The following is a 26,900-nucleotide window of genomic DNA, read 5'->3' on the forward strand; positions in this document are numbered from 1 at the left end:
ACCACTGCAGCTGTCCTTGATATTAGTTGCACAGAGTAGCTGCCATTTCACAAGGTAAAAAAGGACCAACATCATAAATTAAACATTTGGAAAATACTATGAAATCCTATTGACTTCTTAATATATAAAATCACCCAAATGTTTAAAATTCCACATTTTGGTTGTAGTCCTACTGTAAATCTTTACAGAACACCCACTGACATACTTGGAAATGAAAACATTTAAGACTTGTTTTTTTGTGTGTGACTCAAAACACATATTTCACATTTTACAGTTTTGAAATTTCTCAAAATAGGATAAAAGAATTATATGATTTCTATGAATGACATTCAAAATGACAAGAGTGGTTATAAAGAAGTGTGGATAATGGTCATGTGCATGATGCAGGGTTAAAAAGTCCCCAAGTAGCTTTGTAAAAACTTTGTAGTGCTTTGAACAGATTGTTGATGGCTTGATTATCTGATAAAAATATGCTGACAGCTTCTTTCTCAGGAACTCTGAATGTACAAAGCAATGCGTGCTTCTGATGTTCGAGCCTGAGTAGTGTGTAGAGCATGCACTATAAATCATGCTCCCTCCAATCACACACAATGGCACAAATACACACAAGCACAGGAAATAAGGCCCCATTATTCATAAACCAACGGCCTGCAAACACCCACTTGTGCTACCTAATAATGTCTGGGCACCCAAACACAAATCCAGAACAGATGAAAAGGTCACATCTGACACGAGGGGGGAAAAGCCTTTTTTTTTGGCATTGTTGGCTCCCTGGAGACTACTTGAAGAATAGAAAGTTAAAATAGCATAGGTCAGAACAACAATAAAGAGGCCAGGTATCATTCTTTTCCAGATTTGGACCTGAGGGTCCTAAAGTCTATTGTTTCAACCATAGGTGGGGTTCTTATTTGCAGCACTACATCCACCAGTTGTCATAGAGATGCACATACAATCTGGATGTATTTTACTTTGCTTACGTCTTTATAGTACTATTGTAGAGGGATGATTTTCATCAGAAATCTAATCAAAACAAGGTGTGTGGCATTTTGCAAACAAAAGCTCATCGAAATAAAGCTTCTGTATGATCGCAACCTTCACTGGAGAACTATTATTTATTTGATTAACCTGAAAATCATATCAAACTTTCAACCTTCATCACAGGGGTGACAGGTTAGCTTGAAGTTAGTAAGTAAGATCATTAACATAATTAACTCTGCAATGTTGCCAAAACACATCTTACAACACTCAAGGTGGATTAGAACAGCATGTGGTTCCGTTGGTGTGTGGTGAAGGCATGGGGAAGTATTTTAATATCCACCAAAAGAAATGTGGAGGCTGTGGTAGATGCTCTGCATTTAGAATCAACGGGATCTCTCCTCGTAAACGTAATTAAACACAAATGCATCCAGGACAGACTGCTATCAAACAACATGACGTGAAGTTACTATGCCTTTTTAATGATGCAATGAAGCATTTGTGATGAAAACATTTATACTGTGAAAAATCAGCCCATAGGTTTTAAAGGAAACGTTTTGCCTCCGTCTTTGTTAGTGGAGGGAGGGGTGACATCTTTCTGAGTCAGAGGTTACTGGCACTGAACTGGAACTGTCTGACTAATCACCCAATCCACACTTCCTCCAGTTAAAACAGTGATGACACTTCTTACTAGCATAACATCTGCTCATAATCTAGTAGCCTCCCTTGTTTCCAGACCATAGCTGTGGAAAAAAAAAAAAAAGAAGAAGCATGAACCACCCTCCTCTTTCTGTCTGATGAGTGAACAAACATTTGGTGGATTCACAGAGATTTAGTTGGTCTTGTGATGTTTGCATTAACAAAATGGGCAGTCCACAAATCTCGTTTTCCGTCAAGCTTCTTACTACTATAATTATACTTGCAATGTGAAGGGGGCCAGTCTTACTCATTGTCTGACTTTTGATGTGCGTATGCGTGTCTGCGTTTGCGTGTGTGTGTATTTGTGAGTTATATAGAGAAAAAAAGGCAAGGAATAAAAAAAAAAAAAGGGGGGGGGGGGGGGGGGGGTTAGTGTTGAAGTTTAACAGACCAATGCTTCACAGGCTGTTGCCCTGGCAGTTGCTTGATAAGTCACTTGTGTGGGAATGCTATTAATGTCTTCTGCCCTTCAATTCCCCCCAAAATACCCCTTTCCTGCTGTTTTTACCTTTGTTTTGGAAAACCTTATTCTATCTTTACAACTGTCAAAGAGCATGACATGCAGTACAAAAAAAGACTTTGCCGCATCCACAGCTTTTACACTGGGGTTGTGTGATTGCATGTTGGTGAATCTGATGCAAGATAACAGACTGAGTTTCACAACCACCGTGGTGATTTAACACCTAAGCAGCCACAAAGATTAAGAGATTTGAGGATGTGAATGAAAAACCAATGAGACTCGAGGTTAAGTCATTTCAACTGGAATTCACTAATGAAAACACACAGACATGCGGAAAGCCAGACATCAGTGGCAAACAGGAAAGACTTTGCTAGACAGGAAGTATTCATCAGGATGGTGAGTTTAGTGTTCAGTCTTATTTCCTGAATCAGTGTGCAGATGTGTGGGTGTCTTGGTGGTCAGTCAGTCAGTGTGGACAAATAACCTCCTGTAAGACAAGACTGAGTGCCAGAAACCAGGGTCCTAAACAGGCCTGGGTGTTAGAGGTGAAGGAGAAAAGACTATCTAAGATAACACACACAGGGTGAGCAGACAGGGAGGAGGACTCTTACAAAAAGGCAGAAATAATTGCAGAACAGGATGTAAAACATTCCAAGACCGAATGTCTCCAGACAGTAATAATTGAACATCATTGTTATGTTTTTTTATAAACACAATGTCCTGACTCCCTGAATGGAAAAAAAAAGTGGACAATGGAGACCAATAAGACACAGAGAGATAGAGATGAGGGGTTTTCTATAAATGTAACACATCATTTACATAACACTATTTGTTAATTACTGCGCTTTAATGTTTTGTCGTTTTTATGTGAAGTCATAAGTAAGTTCCAATTTACATCTGTTGTATAAATAAAGATTATACTGTTATTAAACCATTAAATCAATCAAAAAAGTGTGTTAAAAAAGCCTGAAAAACACTGAACATAAACTTATATTACTTCTGGTGATATGTGGGCCGTAGTTAGCATGTGAACTGTACGAATCACATCCATGAAATAAATGTGGATCATACATTATCATAGAAGGTTTAAATTAAGCAGTGATAAATTACATTTTACTACCATTGGTACTTTTAATGGTGTAATTTATTTGATTGTTATGCAAATTGCTATAGAGAGACTTCAAAGTGTGAATGGTGCATCTTTAAGTAGCTGATAGTAACTGCCGTAGCTACTTCATCACAAATCTGAGTAAGTTATCAAATTACATCTACACTTGGCAGAATATCATAACTTCCTTTTTCTATGTTCAAAATACAAATCATTATTCCGTGAGCTTTGTGGCGCCATACACCCTGATGAAAAAAAAGCACATAAAAGAGAAATTGACAACGGAGAAGACTGGTTACAGTGCGGAAAGAGCAAACCGAGCATTATCTCACCTTCCTGGGTTTAACTTTGTCCTGGTGGTCATACTGAAAGATGCCTTTATAGCTCAGACCTAACCACCATGGGATCCCCTGCTTGTCCTAGAAGACACACACACACACACAAATTAGAAAAGAAAAGAAGAGGCAGGAAGACACTCAAATCCGCAAGTATAGCAGTTCAAATTTCATCATATCAGCATCCTTTATAGGGACAAAAATGTGTGTGGTGTGTGGTACATGTGTGAGAAAAACAGAAAAGGCAGTAAAACTGTACCTTTACAGCATAGTAATGCACTCCATATGTGGGCAGAGACTCGACAATGCTCATATAACTGTGAGGAGCACAGAAGACAGACATGTCAGGGTTACACAGAAGACTTGTCTTCCACAGACTGGACAGACATTCCAAGGCTACAAAGACACACTTACTTTACAATAGCCTGCCCTCTGGACTGCCCATTGAGCTTCTTGTAATGCTCTATAACTCTGTCTTCACTGGGATAGAACAGTGACAAAAAAAAAAAGAAGAAGAAGAATATAAGAAACACAGCAGGTGATCCGGAGTAAATGGTTGTGTGGACATCTGACAAGTCACTCACCAGTAGGCCAGAGATGGGTGTTCCTTTAGGGCCTGGGTCGGCAGAGCAGGCAGCTTTTTCAGGTCAGACCTGGTCACATCATTACTGAGAAAGAAAAAAAAAAAAAAAAAACCCACAAGAACTGGTCAGCACTACTTCTGTAAGAAGAACTATTTTCACGTTCACCCCTTCACGTTGAAGAGACGCTCTTAAGTGCATATGAAAGTTTTTAGTGAGAGCTAAATTATGTATTTCCCAGAAAGAGGCAACAGAATCAACTTTAAGAAAATGTGCACAGAAAGCTACATTTAGTCCAGAGAGAGAGAGGAATGAATCCTGATGCTCTGAGACTGGGCGCGGTTCATCCCAGAACAGCTGCAGAGACACTGACAGTCTGAACCAAAGGAGAGAAGGAAATGACACAAACAGAAATAAAGAAAACAGAGAGATACAAAAAAAAACCCCAACCCAAAACCAAACATAAAAGATATAAAACAGGAATAAGGCAGGGAAAGATTAAGACTGAGATAAAGTAAATTAGACAGGGAACCACACAGAGAGCTAAAGGGACTTGGCCTCAGATTCAGTTTTCAGGCCTTTGGTGGCAGGAGGTCTTAATACCCAACTCTAATCCTCTTCCCTCACTGCAGCCTCCACCCAAGGCCCCGGAAGATTGGGGAAAGCCCTGGGAACATGACAACCTATGAGCTCAAGCCCTGGAAGAGATCCCATCCACCCTGGCTGTCTGTTCTCCCAACGTGTGAACGCAGCTGTGTGTCTGGATTTTTTTGATATCTGTACGTGTAAATACTCCTCCAGTGTATGGGACTCGTTGCACGGAAGCTCTATTAAATGGTCATAATGAATACAGCACATACTGATAAATGAATCATATATTTTGTCTCGAATGTGTTCCTGCAGCAAGTTGGTAAAATAAACCAAACTGAATTTTAATTGGAAAAAAAAAAAGGGGAACGCAATTCATTATTTAGATTTGAGCCAATGGGTGTATAAATGAGCAAACTGAGGATGTAAATTGTATGGCTGAGGAACAATATGAGCAGAGCAGCTTTAATGAAGCTTTTGGGAATCAAGATATATATGCTTGTGGGAGTGAGTGGGAGGAAGGGGTGAAAGAAAAAGAGGGGAATGTCTTCAGAGTGAGTCACATTCCAGCCCTCGACAGGATGTTGTGTTTATTTACTCCTTTCACCGACGGAAATGAGGTCAGAGGTGGGAGCTGAAGTAGTCTGTTATCCTTGCCACAACAAAGGGGTTGAGGGATGACACACATTTAGGCCACCATCGTACCCACATAGATCTGAAGAGCCACAGATTTCTCTCTCGTTTTGTTCAGGTGTGGTCGCGCAGAGCACAATGGAGACTGATATACAAGTGAAGTCCATGCTCACAGTTGTTGTTTGGTTGCTACTGTCTCGTAAGTCAGAGGTGGCCAAAGTGAGAGGAGCTACTCTTCAGTGGATATTAGTGTAGTTAAATATTGACCAATCTGGAGCATGCAGGACATGTTGGAGACACCCGTAATCTTCTGACTGCTCCCGGTGAATGTCAATGTCAGGTTTTGATAGTTTAAAGTCAAGCGAGACTTGAGCAAAAACTACAGCCGTCAGAGAGTTTCCTTTGAAATGAACTCAACAACACAGTTATATACTTCAGTGCCACTTCAATGTTATATTATGGTTCTTCACTTATTCTCCTTTCAAACTGCTAAGAAGAGCATGGAGGCATTAGCACTAGTGTGCTTACCTGGTGAAGTCGCCTTTCGCCTCCTGTTGAGCAGAAAGGAAAAGATACAAGAACATAGCTCAGTTTATTTACATGCAAGTGTGATGATTGAGCAGTGTTTAAGTTGTGATTGTACTGTAGGCGAATGTACAATAAAGTCTGCACTGCTGGAGTCACAGATAAGCATTAAACTAAACTATACATCTATCTGCAGTAAAACCTCTGAAGCTCTACTTGAGCAGATACCTGATACTGTACATCTGCACCCGCACGCACGCATGCACGTACACACACACACACACACACACACACACACACACACACACACACACACACACACACACACACACACACACACACACACACACACACACACACACACACACACACACACACACACACAACTACTCTGCTATGTGTAACACGACCTTGTAGAATTGCGGCTAATGGACTGACCTACTCTGAGAGAGGGACAAGGCAGACAGGAGGCTGGAGCGAGGTTTTGTGAAGTAGAAAGCGTTCCCTGGTGCTCTGTGATCTTTAAGCTCCGACTGCAGCGCCGGCTGACCAGACGTTTTTGCTACCAGCGAAAGTAGTTGACGTTTTTAGGACGTAAGTCCTCAGAGCATCACTGCGTATTAGTGACAGACTGATGACTGCAGCTGATGACACACGGGCTTTAACACTGACAATTATGACTGTGGTAGATAATGTGAGTTTCATCATCAATTAGGATCAAAGGCTCGTGGAGATATTTTGAAGAGAAACTTCAAATGGTTTCCAAGCTGCCTGATGGCGGAAGAACAGCTCCTGGATGAGCTTGTGTGCAGGGTTTCATGTGCTACATACTGATTAAAGGGTTCACACCGGCATGAACATACAAACCCACGACTACACATGCCAACAGAACCATCCAACTTACTTGTAGAATGTAAGAAGCCAATTCAAAGACAACCTCACTGTCGACTTCAATGAGCTCCTGAAAAAAAAAGAGGAGAAAATAATTACGTGTGAATGACTGCGTCACTTTTTACTGAGAGTAAAAAAAATATATCAACACACTGCTGTGAGTAAAAGTTGACCTGCCTACAATCAGCCAGCCTGTAATCATTCAAAATAAGCTGTACATTTCTATCATCTCCATACTACTCGCCCTCGCATGTCCCCCCCCCCTTTCCTTCTCAAATGTCATGAGGCATTCATGGAAAAGGGACTCAGAGATTAGAGGCAAAGTGAAGGGGGTTGGGTGAGGGGGTTCATCGGTTAAAGGCCACAATGGTCTGATTCCTCAGTACATTTTAAAAATGTGGGTTTTTTTTTTACACTTACAATTTCTTAAGAGTTACATACTGACACCAAGAGGATAGATATGTAACTTGCACGCTCTGTTTACATCATTTAGAGAGGGGATTAGGGTTAGTGGGCAGTGAATAGCAGGTCATGTATGCAAGGAATGTTCCCTTTACAATCCGTGGCTTAATTGGTTGGAAGATCAGACAGTCAGGATGAAACACAAGACAGAACAAACCCACCCTGCGCGTACCACCCAACACGACTACAAATGGTCACACACTGTGTCTTTTTGTGCGAGGCTGACAGCTGAAAATGTTCCAAGCTACTTGCAGAGACAGTGACTTAAGAAAGGACTGCATATTGTACTCACATCAGGTATATCCAATCTACTTTATGTGAACATTGTACACACTAAAAAAATACTACGACCGCTCTGTCTCTGTCTGCTTTTTTTGCGTACACTGGTTATCCACTGTTGGACTTGACAGGATTCATTTTTATAATTGGCTAGGAGGACTTGTGATAAATGGGCAGAGAGAGACTGGTTGTCTGGTAACAGTTGGTAGAGGGACTGAACTTGATCACTCCTGTTTTACCTGTGACTTCTCATAGTTTTAACTCCAGATGTTTACTCAGTGATTCGCCTGACTGTGTCAATAAATTCACTTTAGACTGACCAGTTTAAACACACAAACACCCTGCACAAAACACAACACCTGGAACATTATTCCAATTTATGCCAACCTTCTTTCGGTGCTCGTTTAAAGTGGTCGCCTTAATTGCAATTTACACAGCTTCCGTAAAGGTGCTTCTGCACTGACAGATGGCAGTGAATGTGTCAAATGATTTGCTAGTTGCAGGAATGTAGGGCAGCACGTAACATGGTGAGTAACAGCTGATGAAAGTGGTTCATATTTTCTGCTTCACCAAATCGGTGAGAAGGACTGAGGTCCAAGCTTTCCTCTAGTGGCATCTCTTCATTTAGAAGCAGAAATAGGCTAATGAAGTGGCGCGCGCCGAACAACATAAAGCACTCGTCTCACATTTGTCTCTCCATGAATACACTTGCTGAACACTCCGGACCTCATTACAATGATTGAGGACAAAGTCTCAAAAGCTTCCAATCACACATGTCCTAAAGTATGATAGGGACGGACGCGGTAATAGGTTTACCTTGTAGACGATGGACTTGGCATTAAGAAAGAACAGCTCAATGGTTGCATTGTCCTTCAGGTAGGATATACTCTCAATGTAGAACCTGAAAGGACAAAGAGAAATCGATGTATACTGCAACAACTGTCATGTCTTTGTTTCATTAAGTGAAGTAAAACACAAATAATATATAGTAGGTGAGCAAAACCTGGTATCCAGACAATGATGAAGCAATATGAAGTTGTGAGTGAGAGGCTGAAATGATAAAAGTGACCAGAAGAGGGCGCATCATACCACAGACAGACTTTGTATACCAACATCTTTTTACACCCAATCTTCCTCTCACCATGGAAGCTGGCAATGATCCATGATTAAGTTTGTGACTGTGTGCACATTCCCCACACACACGCACACGCACACACACACACACGCACGTGCACACGCACACGCACACACACACACACACACTGAATGTGCACATGATGCACTTCACACATTGTCTGTCTGTGCATGATCAGCAGTGTGTGGTAACTCCACACACACGCACGCACACATGCACGCACACACGCACACACACACACACACACACTGGAGAGAGAAGCACAGTAACCCACTTCTGGCAGAGCAGTGAGCAGCGAACTAACATAATAATGCAGTCTAAATTTAGCTCATGAATACATGCAGAGCCAGAGGGTAGCTGGGATGGTGTGTTAGGAAGCTACTCATTGTTGGCTCCTCTGTTGAGAAAACCAGACATCAAAAAAAAAATTCCATAGGGTTTGGATGCTCTCCAGTGTCCCCTTGCATATTTTCTTAATTAGTGATGTTTGTCATCAAACCCCTACTTAATCTGCACAAACCGGCACAGTCGTGGATACTCACTAAACACAAGCAGTATATGACTTTATATTTCCCCTGCAAGTGTGTACACTGTGACCCGCGCTCATGTTCAGACGCATACACGTGAATGAGCTTGTCGATTTGCGCACGTACGATTGTATATAGGTATTGAGTGAGAGGGACTGTGGGAGGATCAATACTGAAGGGTTTAAATCGCGTTACCCATTGAGCTGCGCGAGAGAATGAGAGGGCCCTTGTCAATATTCAGTGTGAACATTTAATTAAACCACCTTGTTGATGAGACATAGGCACACTGTCAGCACAGCAGCAAGCATGCAGAAAGGCACCCAGTGAATCCGCAGGAGGTAGGCATCTGCCTAAGCACATCACACAAATGCCACACGAACGTGCAAAAATACGACGTGCAGACACCTGCACATACATGCACAGACAGGGTTACACACATAAACCAAAACTAGTCCCAATATTGTGCAAATAAAAACAATACTTTGGGACTTAATGAATTCCTGTCTGACATTTGGGCAGACAGTTGTGAAAGTCGAGCACGGAATATGTGCATATATGTGCAGAAGGAACAGCGTGACGTGTGTTTTCGTGGGGGTGTATCCAACATGGCATTTGAAGAGATTGAGGTTAGAGATTGGACTTGAACTGCTTGGGAGGAATGGGGGAGATAAATCCTCAAAATGGTGTCAGAGGCCACAGTGTCACATCACCACCACCACATCCTCAAACACCTATTAGTCTATGTAAATACACAGTCGGTGACCCTCGCCTTGCACAACACACCACCACAGGCGCACATACGACACACAAAGACAAGGCCGTCAGTTAATGCCAGTGGTTATCAATGAAGTCAGCACGTTTGGATTATATCACTGACGCACTGTGCAATACATTCGTTCGCTAAATAGAGAAGGCGGCTGTGTTCCTGTGCTAAAAATACAATTTCGTTATATAGTCTGCTCTTTGTGATACTGTGTATTGTAAATGTCACTCTGGAAATGACTGCTTAGCGACATTGTTTACAGGGATTGATGTGAGTTACTATGTATGTTGCTGACAAAGACGTGGTCCCCCGGGTGTGCATGACATCATTGGAATAAGAGGACAGACGAGACCAGAGGACCCACAAAGCCTTGGCTTTCCCTTTCAGGTTTTCCCTAAGGGTCTGTGTGTGTGTGCGTGTGTGTGTGTACATGCGTCGTTTTGGCAGAGGGAGATTTGGGAGGAGCTTTATTTTTTTATTTTAGCTTGAAAATAATTTAAGGCATATGCAATATATTATAAAAATCCCATATGAGAATCTTTTTTTCTGTCATACATACACATATGATCCAGTGTTTGTGATTTACTTTGGGGAATTTTGTATGAAAGTGGCCATTGTGTGAGTCATACAAAGGGCTTCACAAGTGGAGCGTAGAACTGCAGCATAACTTTATAACCCTGCCAGAGCAGGTCAAACAGGAGCTGGCTTTTAGTGGAGATGTTGGCTCCCAACACAGCATCAATGGGTGACTCTCGTAGCACAAAACCCACCTCACTGTGTATAATGTTACAAATTTTTGTTGAATTGTTTTAAGAGAAACCTGTACAGCATTGATGTATGCTAGAAACAGTGGCGCGTGTCTCCTGTAGAAATACTTTCTGCTGATGTGTTTGGTGTACTCCTGCTGTCAATGTGGATCTAGTTGATGGGATTTGCATGCAGTGCATGCAGATGAGGTCTAAGAGGCTCATGATTGGCTGAGGGGCCCTGTGGCGGGAGTTAAACGCAGGGGTGAGAGCAATCTCATCGTGGGTCTCAATGACTAATCGTACTGATCTGCTTCTATCATTGCACGAGTGCATGCATACACAAATACAGATGGAATCACTTCACTGCCTCCACTCCGACAGTGGCATGCATATCACAAGGTGTTTACAGTGTTGAAAAACACTCACCTGACACAGAAGTAGAGGACAATAGGACCCGACTTCTTGGGGAATTCATGTTCTAATACCCTGCGGTCCAGCTGCAGCCAGCTAAAATGGCCCCTGATGAAGAAAAACAACAAGTTCGTGTTAAGAGTTATTTGAAGAGGTCTGAATGCTCAAGATAAGTTGATCACATGACACTTGTACATTTGATTCTTAAGCCTCCCTGTTTTTCTTTTCTACTCCCTCTCCCCACCCCGCCACCCTTGCCCTCTTTTCTCTCCCAGTTTCCAACAGAGAGAAAAACTGCAGCGACAGCTTGTCACCCTGGTGACTCTGCACAGTCTCCCAAGCAACTAAGCAACATCTCCCAATCATTCCTCAGTCTCCTCTCTCCTTTCCTCTCTCTTGCCTTCCTTTCCCCCCCATACACACATCCCCTGATCAGCAAGTGGTCAGAGCTGGTGCGTCTGCTCTCCCCAGGCACACATAACAAATCTACACATCACAGTGTTTGCCCAGGGGGTCGAAGACTGGAAAGCGGAAGCTGCTTTACTGGACTGACACTGGCGACGATGTGCATCATAGTCATATAAATGCCAGAGAGCAGAGGGACAGTATTGCTTGACATCAGTGGGAGCATGAGATAAAGCAAAAAAAAGAAAAAAGAAAAAAGAAAAAAGAGAGACACAAAGGCCATAGCTGTGTTTGCCTGTATGTAAATGACTGTCACGGTTGCACGACTCTCATGCTGTGGCGCGTCTGCCTTTCTAGGTCACCAAACACGATAAAACTAATTTGAATGTCATTTTTGCATTTCAAGCACCGCTCTTGTAAGGAGCCGTCTGGCAAACACACACTTGTCGTCCGCGTTAGGCCTCAGAACGACAATAATAGCTTAATCGTAGCATCAAACCCTTTTGTAGCTGTTACGCGTCGCTTGTTTCAGAGTCAAATAAATTGTGATTATTATTCTTTGTTTACCTGACAATCTCATCGGCAATTTCCTTAAGAAAAAACTCATCTTGTTTGTAAGTGAAAGACAAGTAAAAAAAAATATGATTTAGATATCTGGGATAAGTCTCGGTGCACTATTTCACAGTTAAAGCTGCACAAAGCAAAGAGTCGAGTCGAGTTTTAAAAAAGCACACTGGAAATTCCTCGAGGGAGAAAACATGCCAAAACCAACAACCGCATTTTAAAAGTGGTGCTTTTCGTACATTGTGCAGCATCTAACATTAACTTGAAATTTCACAATGGCCAAAGCTTTTTCAAAGGCTTTCAGATTGCTTCACTAAAGCTACAAAGTTCAATTAGTGGTCACACAGTGGAACAGCAGTTGTGTGGAAATTCACTCGCAGCAAAAAGCATTTTAAACTTTAACTTTACAATCCAACGCAAGTAGATGTGGTCTGTTTGTTCTGAAGTAATTGGAAAGCCATACCTGCGACGACGCATCGTGCTTCAGACAATATGCCATATGTTTTAAGGCCCTTCCACTTTGTCATGGTTAACACGTCAATTCGATCAGCCGAGTTCATATGTACTTCACACCACTGGCTCTATAACTGTGTTTATCACATTACCTTTTCTTTTTACTTGCCTAGCAGATAGAAAATGTTGTCATACCATTAATGTCATTATAACATCCATTTTTTTTCCTAAGCCAAATCCAATGGACATTGGTAGAGTAAGAAAGTGTTTGTATTTTGTTGCGTGCCACCTGTTGTTTAGTGTTATGGTGCACCAAGATTATGTTTATGATTGTTTACTGGATTTGGCATAAAGTTGTATATCAGCAGTGGTGAGTTCAACGTTAAGACAGTCAGCCTGGGACTGGAAACCTGAGGGTTTGAATCCCGCTTCCCCTGGTTCACACTGAGGGGTGGGGCATCTAACTGTCGTTCACCATCCACTGTCGCTACTCAGGGAAGGGAGTAGCCAAAAGGCTATCAATCATCTGAGGACAATCTTTTCTGCATTCCCATGCAAATATCTGTACTTTCTACTCCTCGCATTCTCCAAACTGCTCGTCTCTTCTTTGAACCTCTACAGATGATGAGTTGAGAAGATAACTTAAGAGAAATAACAACACAAAGAAAGGAAGTTAAGCCATTGAGTCCATTGGGTGCAGTTTGCGATTCAGAAAAAAAAAAAAAAAAAAAAAAAAGGGCAGACAGCAGCTTCCTGTGTTTCACAATAAAAGATATTGATTTAAACTGGGTATGAAATGTCAATGCTTTCAAGATGGTTATTGCACATGGTCAAAGAAAGGCATTTACTTTAATAGCATTGGTAATTCTATATTTATTGCTTATCTTACATGTTGCAGTTATGATTTACAGAAAATTGTATGGCTTTTTACCAGTCCTGATCACATTTATTGCAGCATATCAAAAACAACATGCTTTATCAAAATTATATAACAGTCAGTTTTAGCCTTCTGAAAAAGTTGATGCCCAAATGTATACTGCATATTTAATTACGATCTGCGCCACCACTAATTAATATGCCTGTGAATCCTTATGTACTTTTGTAGGTTTTTTTGTTTTGTATTTGGTCTTTTTACTTTTGAGGTGGCCTAAAGGTTAGGAAAGTAAATTTGTAACCAGGGGATTGATGGTTCAAATCCCATTAGCATGCCTTAATCCCCAATTGCTCAGGTTGTGTCAAGTAAAGCATCTGGCGTAAAACTTGCGCCAAATCAAACATGCAGTCAGGTCACATCATCTGCTGTGGAAACTTTGAAAGAGAGCAGCTGAAACCTTTGCACTCCAGTAAATTATTACATTTACATTAGTGATTGTTTATTTGGCTGCTCCGTTTGTGCAGGTCCTGCCACAACCAGTCATTGCACACTGCCCTATAGATTATAGTAGTTTCTCCACTAGATGCTCTTCCTGCTGCAAACAGAACTTGAACTTGAGTCTCCCACACTAATGCAAAGACCTAATCGGATGCACCTCCAGAGTGAATACATTTCTCTTGAAGAAACTACTTTTATCAGCCTTTCTTTATACTAGTATCTGTACTTTTATCCAAGTAGAGAATGTGAAAACGTTCACAACATTCGACCATGACACACCATAATTATTAGAGGTAATAAACACTGAATGAGACTTACGTTTCATCTGTGTATGCGATTCCAAAGTACTCCTTCTCCTTTAGGTTGAAGTGAGAGGCTACTAGGTCCAGCAAATCCTTTGCCATCAGCTTGGGCTGCAAAGAAGCACAGACATGAGGTTGGGTTGGATTGCATTTATCTGTTCAACTCCACTTTATGCATGAACATTCATCACATTGATGTTACATTGGAAAAGTTACATGGAAGGCTTTATGCTAATCTGCTATATCAGCTATTGATTTAGTGCAGTGACTAAGCGTTCTGACAAACACTGGGGAAAAAAGCGGAAAAGAACAAGAGAGGTGGAGATGAATGAGACAGAGAGAGTTCGAGAAAGATGGATGGAGTGTGTGGATGTTGCTGACAGTGCAGGTATGCTGCCCTTCCCCTCCCTCCTCTCTCCTTTCTGACCCACGCTGCCAATGCAGAGTCATGGCTCTGGGCTGAACCACTGTGTTGCAGCGAGAGGGCTGCAGCTAGCAACAACACCTTGCTGGCTAATACTGTGGAATACTGCCTAAGATGGATGTGACGGGAACTCTTCTTTATAAGACGTCATAAGAGCATTGCACATCATCTTAAAACCAAGCAAAGGCCAGGGACTGCTGCCATATGCTGGTTGGTCACATCCTGAGTAACAGTACGCCCGGCCCTGAGGTTAACCATGGGTGTGACTCGCTGTCTTCACACACACACACACACACAGACACACACAAAAACATACAGCTCACATGCAGTACATTCAACGTTTTGAGAGGGAACACTTCGGCTGTATAGGATAAAGGGAGACATGACGAAATAGGCACAGTGTGAAAAGTGCAGACACACACCACACAGCCACATTACAGTGCAGTGCCACACTATGCACTTTCTCATCCTCATGTCCAGCAGCTCCTCACTGCACAGCTACAACTCGAGTGCCACAATCTACTGGGAGCTATTTAAAGACAGGGACAGCGCACATTGCACACACACACACACACACACACACACACACACACACACACACACACACACACACACACACACACACACACACACACACACACACACACACACACACACACACACACACACACACACACACACACACACACACACACACACACACAAACGAGTTTCTTCAATGACCTAGATCCCTTAGAAGCACGAAGCCTACAGTAATTCTGCGACGCGTAAAAGCTCTGGAGAAATCAGACGTGAAAGAGAGACCTTCAGGTGAACATATAGGTTCAGGTTCTGCCGTATTTTGTCATGTTTCACAACAGTCAAGCAAAAAGTACACGGTTTGTTCTCCAGAGCCTTTGATGTCGTAGCGCAAGACCCTGAAGGCCATTGTGCTAAAGTACAACGGCATATTGAGATTGTCACTGAAAGCAGCCAGCTGAACATAAAGTAAAAATAAAGCAAGTATCATAAATGTGCTGAAACAGTGTCTACTCTGTAGCTACTTGTCTTTTATTTAACATGTGCCATGACTGGAGTGCTGACCTTCATTATGTTCAAGTGCTGATTTGTGTGGCTGGACATAAATTGGTACTCTCATGCATGGCAGCTCAGTTTGACTCGGTTATTTCCCTAAATAGGAGAGCAATACCCCACCAGATCAGCACTAGAAACCCTTTGAAGTGCTCAACACATGTCAGATGTGGAAATTTTAGGTTTAAAGGGAGGCTATCTTTATAGTATTAGCAGTAATACATGTTTTGGTTGAGTCTGAGAGACAGACTGTGCTGGTCTTTCATTACCACACAACAATCTACTGCCTTGGCAACAATATCAATTAAACAGCATCCCTCCCACCACAGGGTAACAAAGAATAAGTGGGGGACAGGGATACACGGGCACACACAGTAAACCATTGGAAAGATGACATGAGGGTAAAACAGAACCAGGATACTCTGTCAAACATCAGAAGAGCACAGAAATCGACATGGAAGACATTCCAGCAAGGTTGCATTGGGCTTCTTGCATCAAACTTGTTATGAATACCAAGCAGCTTGTGGAGTCACACTGGCAGCACCGGATAGTATAATTGAGTTTCGCTTCCCTCTTCAAGTGGCGATACCTTCCCGTTTCCACGAGCATGCACTACAGCGTATCTGTGAGATTACAGCAACCAGTTCTGTTATATTGTTTGTGGAAGATATTAAAAGTGATACAGACAGTGACTGGCAGGCAATTTAGTCAGTGATACACAATAAACATGCACATGAAAACCGGCTCACACAACAGACATAAACAGCCAGTGTAGATGCCTTTTACAAACACGCAAACACACTATGGAGCCATCCATCAGACAGCAGTGCTCTCTCCTAGCTTAGACAGTAATACTTTTAAGAGACGTTTAGCCCGGTGCCTCCTCAGCAGCACGGGTTATTAAAAGTGCAAGAATTACAGGGAGGTGAAAGCGAGGAGGAGACACCCAAAAGCTAACCAGCAGACAGAGTGACAAACACAACAGTGGTTCACTTGGCTGACTGGCAGCAAGGCATCGGCCAGGAAGGAGCGAACCAGACTCTTGGTGCTTTCAAAAAAATGCTGAGGTTTATAGCGCGGTAACTGATTCATCAGAGGCCGTCTCAGACGGTGTAAGAACAAGGCTATAGCCACACATCCTGCACTCATTTGACTGTATAATCAGATAAATGTCAAGTCCAGTGAGTGCAGTTAGCTTTAGACACATCCAACGTAACTGGAACACACCACTCATTTAACAAATTAGAAACTCAAGTTGGTAAACATGTCTGTTCTCACTGTACTAAAGTTGCTGAGTAGCTTTCATTTTGAGAACATGATCAATAGGTGAGCTGTCCCTCCGGCACATAGTCCTCGACCAATGGGGCATCGCGTCATAAACAAACCACAGAGGACACGCCGTCAAATGTAGGAGTAAGCGGATAAGGAAGAGGAAAAGGGTGAATGACACTTTTGGGATTAAACAGCTGGTCAGTGTTACAGTCAGGGACAGAAGTCACATCCAGCCCTTTAGATAAGAGCTGACTTGGCGTGAAAACTCAACCTCATCAGCAACACACTCGACCAAAGCGCTGTTGCATGATCAGTGAAGATTTGCATAGTATTATTGTGAAATATGCAACTGTTTTCACTGCTTTTGATGTGCTTCATAACAATCTTTTTAATTTTTTTTCATGGAAGACCTAATGACTTCTTAGTACTTCTAAGAATAACACTGTAATTCTCTATGGTCCTGCTGTCGACTGACTGACCTCCAGAATGTCTTCTTTAAAACTTTTCTCTGATGTTCCAGTAAAATTCTTTCAATAAGCACAGCATGAAGCAAAGCCTGTTTTCATTTCAGTTCACACCTTTCTGTGTTTATGTCCCCATTACAACCTCAATCAGCTACCAAGAGAACGAGTCATAAGACAAAATGGATGGGTGAGATACGGAGCAGCAGCAGATGTGTTTGGAGATTTGATGCAAAGGGCGACAGAGCACAGAAAAAGTAGGTGGACGAATCAGAAAAGACGATGAAGAGGGTGAGGGGCTGCGAGGCAACGACAGAGAGAGGAGAAAATTGGGAGAGAAGCAGAAAGAAGCACCAATTTTAAAGAGAGGATCAGTTCTGGCAGAGTAATCAAATCAGAAAGTCAGCAGACCTATCCCTGGCAGTCTCCTCCATTTTCTCCTCTCTATCCTCATCCCTTCATTGTCATCTCCTCTCTCTTTCTCGCTCTCTCTCTCTCTCTCTCTGTCTCTCCCTCTCTCCACTGCCGAGCTCTCATCTCACTTTTCTCTCTCGATCTCAACCTCCTGAGTTTTTGCGTCAATCTTTATATTCTCCGCGCCGTCCTCTTCTCCCGTTCCAGGGCAATTACTGTCTTTTGTCTTTCTATTCTTCCAGAGGAATCAAGTAATGGTCAGACCAAAGGGAGCTGGGAGAGGTTAGAAGGAGGGTAAGGAGCTTCTCATGGAAGATTCAATTGCTTTTGACTGTTTCACGTGGTAACAATGTAAGAATACAAGGGATGACAAAAATTTTGAATATATTAGCACTCAATGAAAACAATACGCAAGAACATGCTTGCAGAATGGGTTTTTAGGCTGAACCTAAAAAGAAAGGAATTTTTTAAACATCACTAAACATAACGAATCTGCTTTTTTTTCTCCTTCAAATGACTGTGGAGAGGCCTGGCAGAGGTAGTGGAGACCCAGAAAAGGGATAGTTTGGGCCAAGTAAATGCTGGTGCCGCTGACTGATTAGATCTGAAATCACTGTCAGGATGCATTGCTTGAACAGGGACAGCAAATCAGTGTTTACAAGTGTTATGTCTGCTTGTGTTATTCAAAAAGTGTCAGTGGAGAAAGATCTCGCAAGCAGAAGGAAAGCACGACAAATATTTCCCTTTGTCAGCGCTAATCAAATCCCAAAGGACGGTCAACGTCACGTCTACCTGGCTCCAAGAAATAGAAATCTGCAAAGAGGGAGGGGAAGAAGAAAAGAAAGTGCTGGAAGGATGGCCGGAGAGACCGTTACCTGTACGAGGAGCTCGAGCTTCCTGTCGTCCAGGAGATGGACCTGACATCGCCTTCCCTCTGTCATCTGAGAAAAGCAGAGCAAAAAACACGCTTCTTTTTATATTTGTTTCAATCAATCACCATGATACATCACGTCATGCTGATATGCATCAAAATCCCAACATTTGTTTGGGTTTTCACACGCAAACTGAATTTTGTTAAATGTCCCAAAAAGATTAAATTATCTAACTGATCGCATGATAACAAGAAAACTATGTTCCCCAACATCGATTGGTGCACCATGTGCTGTGTGCCAAGCTTGGATTTACATGCCCGTGCATTATCTCAATAATATCGTAACAAGGTTAGCTGAGCTAACGGCACACAATGGGCCAACAGAGACAACATCCCGCTCACTGTTCCTCACGGACATTTCTCACATTCCTCCTTTTAGCAGGAAATCCATTCACCATCAATGAACTAGTGACCACAGCAAGCGAAGATTCCCGCTAACAATGTTCTCCGTCATGTTTTTTTTTCTGTGCTGCTGAGTTGAACCACAAAAGAGAAAAAAAAAATAAAACGGATAATATCCGTCTGTCAAGTTCAAGCGTAAACACTGAAGCAGGTGCAACGAGGAGGCTGCCAACTGTGGGAAAGCAAAAGTTTTAGCAAACATTTCACAGGTCAGACACAACCACGCGTCACGACAAAACGTGTCTGAGAATTTGTAGTGAGGTGTGCAATGAAATGCAAACAAATCAAACATACAGTAACACACTTCAACACAAATTCTATAGGGGTGTGTGTGTGTGTGTGTCTTAGGATGTGAGCACTCCAGGGAGCACAAACACCCAGTGGCTCCTCCCACACTTCCCTCACATCTGGGAGATGGGGACTGGAAGAGGTGACAGTGTGTGGGGGTGTGTGAAGCAGCTGAGTAATGTTGGAAAAACTATAAGACGCTCTCAGTCCTAACCAACTCGTGAGAATTCCCTGAAAACAAAAAAACAACAAAAAAAACCCCACAGATGACATAAACATGAACACAAGCGTAACCGGTTTGTAACGTATCACCGCGAGGATCATATTGGCCTCCCGAGGCTATTGCAAGTTGGTAAGGGTTTGTCTTCAAAGGGCTTTGGGTGTAACGGGTGCTTTACTTTCTCACCATTTATGCCAGCTTGCATTACGGTGGCAGCCTCGACATGAGGGTTTAGCAAAGAGGAGAAGAGAAGTGACATAGCTATGGCCCCATGCTCGTCTCTATGTGAACGATCCTAAAAGGGGGGGGGGGCTGACATGTGTGTGTGGCTTCTGACTGCTTGGCAGAGTTGGCTTCGCCTTCCCACTCACCATTGATCTCCTGTGGTTTGAGGGTTTAGATTGGGTGCACCTGTGCACACAGTCTGTGATATACACACCCCTGCATTTTCCACTGGTGCCTTTTGTTTTCATCTCAAAACCCTCCTGACCTGGAGTTACATTACCCTCCCAAAACTTTCCATGTTTATACTGTATACAGTAAATTCTAATTACTGCCATAACAACTGAGTGGCAGGTTAGTGGTGTATCTATAGCCTCTGCTATTGGCAAATAGATTTACAATAGCTTTCTAAAAAATCTGAGGCGCCAGCGAATCTAAAGTTGCTGCAAACACAGAGGGTAAAAGTACGATATTGAACTATTTTACATAAGTACTCTTCATAAAAAAAAAATTGCTTCAAACTGCAATGCAGACTGTACACACACACACACACACACACACACACACACACACACACACACACACACACACACACACACACACACAGATTAGTTCACACTGGCATGCTACTTGAGGCACCTGGGAATACCGCAAAGCCTTACCGTCAAGGTAACAAATCACTACCCCTAGGCTAAAATTAGGCAGCCCAGAAACAGACACTTAATGGTTTTAGTCATAAAATACACTTTGTGGTCTTGGCCACAAGCTACTGAGCTTTTATCCATCTTTAAACCAAATGTTATAAAGTCTCTATGAATAGCTCAATGTCATTAAACATGACTGAAAAGCTTGGAAATTATGAATATTTCAACTTAATGTAACGTTGATCCACATCTGAGACAGATAGTACACATTACTGGAAGTATTTGCTGCATAAGAGGGAAGTGGGAAAGGTCCCATCTTCCAGTGTAAAAAAAAAAATTACATAGGAATTCTTTATAACTGGGAACATCCGACAACATTTCACTCTGTTAAAAAAAACAAACATTGTTGAATTTCTGATGAACACAGCAGTTCTGTAGATTCATCTGGAGTGAACTTGCTATCCTGACACATTGGTACTGAAACATGTCAACATGAATGCAGCTGAAAAGTAACACGTGTGAGGAGGAGGGAGACACATCTTCATCACCTTGCTCTGGCGGTGTGTGATTCATGCAGCATGTAATCCACCAACATTTCTAAGCCATTACTTGTCAGGTTGCAACTGGCTGACATGAATCCTCTGGCCTGAGTCACTGAACAGAGACACTTGAGATCAGAAAGGACCTGGCATGAAAATGAGACGACAAAAAAGCATCCTGATGTTTGATTATGTCGGTGGAGCTGACACACACACACACACACACACACACACACACACACACACACACACACACACACACACACACACACACACACACACACACACACACACACACACTAACAGTGATGCTCGGTCAGTGCCTGCAGTAAACGTTATCGTCAGTACCTTGCTAACAAACGCTCCCACACGATGAGCGGCTCCAGGTGTAGGAGAAAGGAGGGGGGGAAAAAACAACAACAACAACAAAAAAAAAACGTTTAATCCCAAAAAGAAACCAGCCGAGCCAAAAGAAAATCATGAAAAACCACCCGTGTTGCCGGCTGGCCTAGAGGAAGAGGCACATCAGCATCCATGTTTGTGACCATTTAGTTAATGTTAGTTACGCGTCGCAGCTGGCTGGACGTCCGTGGGGCGCGTGAACGCCGCGGTCGTCCTCTCATATCTTCCCCGAAATGAACTCAAAAATAATGGAGCGTTTTCGGAAGCGGCTCCTCTTTCCTCTCCCCTCCTCTCGCTGTCTCTCATCAGAGAGTCACGGCGCTCTAGTCCCGGTCCGCCGACACCCCCCCTACCACCACCACCGGCACCACCGTTGCTCACAAACGGCGCGTGGAAGTGCGGGCGGATAGCACGAGACCGTACCACCGGTCAGCAACCGGAGGGGGACCACCGGAGGACGGCTATGAGGCGCAGGCAGTCCGCCTTCACTCGCCCGGCTGTGTCTCTCGCTGTCATCGGAGTTGCTTCGAAAACACGGGAATAATGGAGGCAAGATGTGGGGGCGGGGAGAGGAGGAGATGAGGGGGAATTTTCTGCAGCAGCTCACAGCCATGAGAAACTGCAGACCTCTCTATCCGTGTGTGTGTGTGTGTGTGTGTGTGTGTGTGTGTGTGTGTGTGTGTGTGTGTGTGTGTGTGTGTGTGTGTGTTCTTTCACCCGAATGCATCTGTCTGCAGAGCACACACACACACACACACACACACACACACACACACACACACACACACACACACACACACACACACACACACACACACACACACACACACACACACACACCTAGTGTGCTTTTGCAACAAATAATACATTAATAAATAAGAATAAGAATGAGCTGCATACTTTTCAGGAATGCACTGTTTGTCTGTGGGTCCAGGATTCCCTGTCCTCATATGACTGATCACTTCACACCATATGTGTTTTGACCAGATTCCATAGGACTAAATTACTGCATTCATTTAATTCTACATCCATACCTTGGCGTCTCCTCTACCCCCTACAATGTTGTCACTTCTTGTTTGCACCTTCAAACACGAGCCTACGTTGCTCTCAGGTTTGGCTTACTTTGAATAAATTTTGGCATTCGAGTTCAGTGCAGCCGTTGGAATGACTCTGTTTTTTGTATGACCTAAATTGGGCACTTGTGTTCATTTTACACAGCTGGAAAAGCAGCCGTTGAAACCACAAGTTGTTAACATAACAAAATCAATCCGGTTTATGGTGCCATAAATAGATACTAATGTGTGCGCCAAAGCCATGGCTGAGTCTATAGGCACCTATATTTGAATGACTCAGCGGGTCTGTTTTCTGTTGTATGACAGCACAAGTATTCCTCTATTACAAAAACCGCATGAAGCGCCATTTGAGCACGCATGCATTTGCAAGATATTTTACTCTAAGCCTTGGCTATTTTTGAAATATGTCATGAAGGTTTGAAAGAAACACAGTTGCACCAAGTCTGACAAGCTAGCTGCAGTCTTGTTTTGTTGGATTTATCAGAAATATTCTGTTTTCAGACCTTAGGCCAGATCAAGGTGCAATTTAAATGTAATGTGTTTAGCAAGAACGCTTTTGTTGCAACTAAGATATAAACTGCAATCCCAAAATTCAGCTTAGTTTGCTCTACGCACAGGGTCACAAGAGAAAGGAGGACGTGTATCCTTTCCCTTCCTGCTAGATTTTCTTTTTTTTTTCTGTTTCTGGGTATTTTTGGCCTGCTCCAGACACCGGAAACTGCCCTGTCCAACTTAAACATCTCCAGATGACTCTTTCTTTGGCTTTAATACACACATCCGTCCCTCGCTCTCTTTCTCCGGTCAAATACATATCTCCCTTTATTGGTCGCTTCCTCAGTTTGCTATCACAAGGGCCCCGTTGTTTGACCATTGCAGGGGAGCGAGAATAAAAGGGACAAAGCAATCGGTGGGGAATTTGGGAAAAACGGGTAAAGACAGAATAGGAGAACTCTAAAACAAGATCCTGAGCACTTGTACTTCATACATTTCTGAGTTATTGTTCCTGTTTAGAAAAAAATGTGAGCAGCTCCAGAGATGCTGAAAGAGAGAGGGGGCAGGTTGACAATATGAGACTGAGTGGCGAGGGAAGGAAGAAAGGAAGCAAGGCAGGAAGGGACAATAACAAGCAGCTGTGATTTAGTGAGACACTATCCAGCACTTATACCCTTATCTTCTCTATACATGTTCACCTTTCTCTGACCTACAAAAAATATTACCAAGAAGCACAAGGTGAGAAACGCTTGTAGGTGCGACATATTTGAGGCCCTAAGTAAGTCTTGCTATGAAGTGACTGGGCTTCTATTCTGAGCCGTGGTGTTGTCATAATGAGGCACTGAACCGGTGAAATTGGGTCCAAGCGGGGAAAAGATCCAAAAGGGTGAGGCAGGTTTAACAAAGGGGCGGGCATTGGAGTCCAGTTTTAGGGTCGAGTAGGGAAACGGGGTGGATGGTATGCGATAGGAGAGGTAACCTATATTGGCTGAGTGTGATATAAACACTGCTGGACGGTTAATTGAAGCAAGATGGAGAATCTCTTTAACCCTGACACTGGGACGCTGCGGTAGGCAGTGAAGTCTGACACACACCCGGTCTGCGCTCTCCGCTTGGTCTTCCACTGTCTGCCGTTGTCTGCTTCTCCCCCATATTCATTGAGACAAAATAAACACACACTCTTAAACACGTCACACTGAGAACAAGCATAGTCTGACATAAGCAGTTCTATGGTGATTTATGATACTGAGATCATTATATCTGAAATAGGCTTTATGACTCGTCTGCACTTTTAATGTAACAGCATCTACATATGGTGCAGATTAGATTACGACACAAGAGTGGGGGGTGGGGGGGGACTCTCAGTAGACTACAGTTTCAGTTCAGTTCAATGGGTTATTGAAAACCTGATGGAGAAATAATGGTAGGGCTAAATCCTGTCTTCTTCCACGTCTAGTGCTTCACATAGTGGCAGAGTAAGATGGAGCAGGGAGGGTCAGGCAAAGGCAGCCAGGAATGTCTAGAGAGACGACTGACCGGGAGAGATCTGTTTTGTTTGTTCAAGTGTGTGTGTGTGTGTGTGTGTGTGTGTGTGTGTGTGTGTGTGTGTGTGTGTGTGTGTGTGTGTGTGTGTGTGCGTGTGCGTATGTTTTTTTGTGTGTGGGTAAGGGCTACACCCTCCCTGCCCGTGAGTGACTTTGGGACCGAAATGTGGTTCCAGTTAGGGCGTTTTTAAAATCAGCAACATACTGGCACTTCAAACAAACTGGAGATATTTTTGTAGCCAGTTTTGCTTTGTTCTCATTCTCACTACAAAGCACAGTTTGTGCTCACTCACAGTGAGTTTCTCAGTATTTGTTTTATTTAATTTTTTATACTGGATTACAATTTAGATTAAAACAGACAAATGGACACATCTTTAAATTGCAAACTTTGCAGAGGCACATTGCTGTGAGGTGTTTCAGCAGGCATAGTAAAGCCATCAGGTTTTGTGAGATCCAAGCCTCTGTTATAAGAAAACCATATGGATGCCGTAGACCTGTCTTCACATCTTAAATTGAATTTTGCTGACATTTGCATCTAAAAAGCTTTATTTCTACAATGCATTGAAGAAAAGGTCTTGTTAGAAGGCTTATGACAAAAAGTGTGAAAGAACACACACACACACACACACACACACACACACACACACACACACACACACACACACACACACACACACACACACACACACACACACACACACACACACACACACAAAACGGCCCTTAAAATAACATGCAAACCATGAGCCAACGGTTTGCATGGTGCATGTGTTATGTAAAAGTGAAAGAAAAATAAAAGGAGCGACGATAACACAGGAGGACAGACTATTTCGTGTTGGTACAGTAGATTTGAATATCCCTCCCAGTCATAACATTAGAAACTTCAACTTGTACTTGTGCTGAATTCCTGATGGTCTGAAAATCCCCTGTTACTTCTATACAGAGTTTCACTCTCAAAGCTTATTTTGTGCATAATCAACGTGTGTTTTGAAAGCCAATACCATGTTGTACCAGAAAGACCGAGTTCTGAAGCTTTATTTTTTAACTGTAAAATTGGATATCTCATGGAACTGACACAAGAAACAGCCGTCAATGGGCCCTCTGTTCACACAAATATTTCATGTCAACATTATTTTTATGCTTTTCCTCATTGTTCTCTATTTTGCTTTCTTAAAGGATTTATTGGCTCAATATTCACTGATGCAGAGACGATGAGGCTGTTAAAACTGGGTCACAAAGATATACACATGTCCATGTGCACCTGTATAAAGAACAAAGCATATATTTAAAAAGACAAAATCTATATCGAGACTAAAGCAAACATCTCCTTTAATGACTTCCATGAAAAAAAGACGTTTTTCATGAGTACATTGCAATGTTACAGCGTCACAGTGTGTCAGTCTGCGTCCAAATCACCATTGACTACTGTAGATGTTTTGCAGGCTGTTCTACCATCCTACTTGCCACACTAATTTCAATGTATACCATTACATTGTAGTGTTTTGTTTTGTTTTTTCTTCTATTGAGATGAGCTGCAAGGAAAATTGTCGAAATGGAATCTTTCACTTTGCCTTTTTCCCAAAAGAGGGATAAGCCACCTTTATTCCACTTATCACGAGTCCCTCTTTCTTGATGCTCACCCTCACTTTCAGATTAGTTTCCTTTCACAGCTTGGACACAGATTGGACATTCCTTAAATTCCTCTCCAAAGAGAGCACTTTTGATAAAACCCATTGTGAGTTTGTATCTTGTGGAGTTCTTTGTGCATGTTTTTTGGTTAGTGTGCCATACATCTGCTCTGTGTTTTGGATGAAGTGGATCTGAGTAATTCAGTAACTTGAGCAGCTTCCAAGGAAGGACAGAGAACAAAGCAGCAGAGAAAGAGGGGAATACAGAGTGTTGCCAAATTAAGAAGCCATTTGGGGCAAATAGGTACAGGTGATGTCATGTCTTCAGGACTTTTATCTCAATGAAACACAGTCTTCGAGATCATGGGGGTTGGTCTGCAAGGAGGTGGACTGTGAATGTGAGTCACTCACAGGGGAAGGATCTTTTACCCCAACACCTCCTCTCTTCATCTATAATTCACATAGTGAGAAATCACTGTAGACCCCAATGACCCTGTGTTCACTGATACTGCTGTTGCAGAGAGACAGAGTGACGTAGACATGGGGATTTGGTTCTTTACTGGTAATAGATCCCATACATAAATGTATACCAAGTGTGTGCGTGTGTGTGTGTGCATGCGTGTGTGTGAACTTTGATTGATCTTCCTTTTTCTATC

The 26,900-nt window shown here is 42.7% G+C and overlaps 1 protein-coding gene across 1 annotated transcript in view; it reads right to left on the reverse strand.

Moving 5' to 3' along the window:
- Positions 1-26,900, reverse strand: part of frmd4a (FERM domain containing 4A) — a 57,925-nt gene that overhangs the window by 13,856 nt on the left and 17,169 nt on the right. Inside the window, exons 2-11 of the mRNA XM_080504953.1 lie at positions 18,735-18,800; positions 14,234-14,328; positions 11,137-11,229; positions 8,353-8,437; positions 6,809-6,865; positions 5,908-5,930; positions 4,162-4,245; positions 3,992-4,057; positions 3,837-3,894; positions 3,575-3,661 (exon numbers count right to left, since the gene is read on the reverse strand). Of these exons, the coding sequence (XP_080361079.1) occupies positions 3,575-3,661; positions 3,837-3,894; positions 3,992-4,057; positions 4,162-4,245; positions 5,908-5,930; positions 6,809-6,865; positions 8,353-8,437; positions 11,137-11,229; positions 14,234-14,328; positions 18,735-18,800 (714 nt within the window). The remainder of the gene's footprint in view (positions 1-3,574; positions 3,662-3,836; positions 3,895-3,991; positions 4,058-4,161; positions 4,246-5,907; positions 5,931-6,808; positions 6,866-8,352; positions 8,438-11,136; positions 11,230-14,233; positions 14,329-18,734; positions 18,801-26,900) is intronic.

The sequence above is a fragment of the Blennius ocellaris genome (assembly GCF_963422515.1).
Source record: "Blennius ocellaris genome assembly, chromosome: 11".
Lineage (NCBI taxonomy): Eukaryota > Metazoa > Chordata > Actinopteri > Blenniiformes > Blenniidae > Blennius > Blennius ocellaris.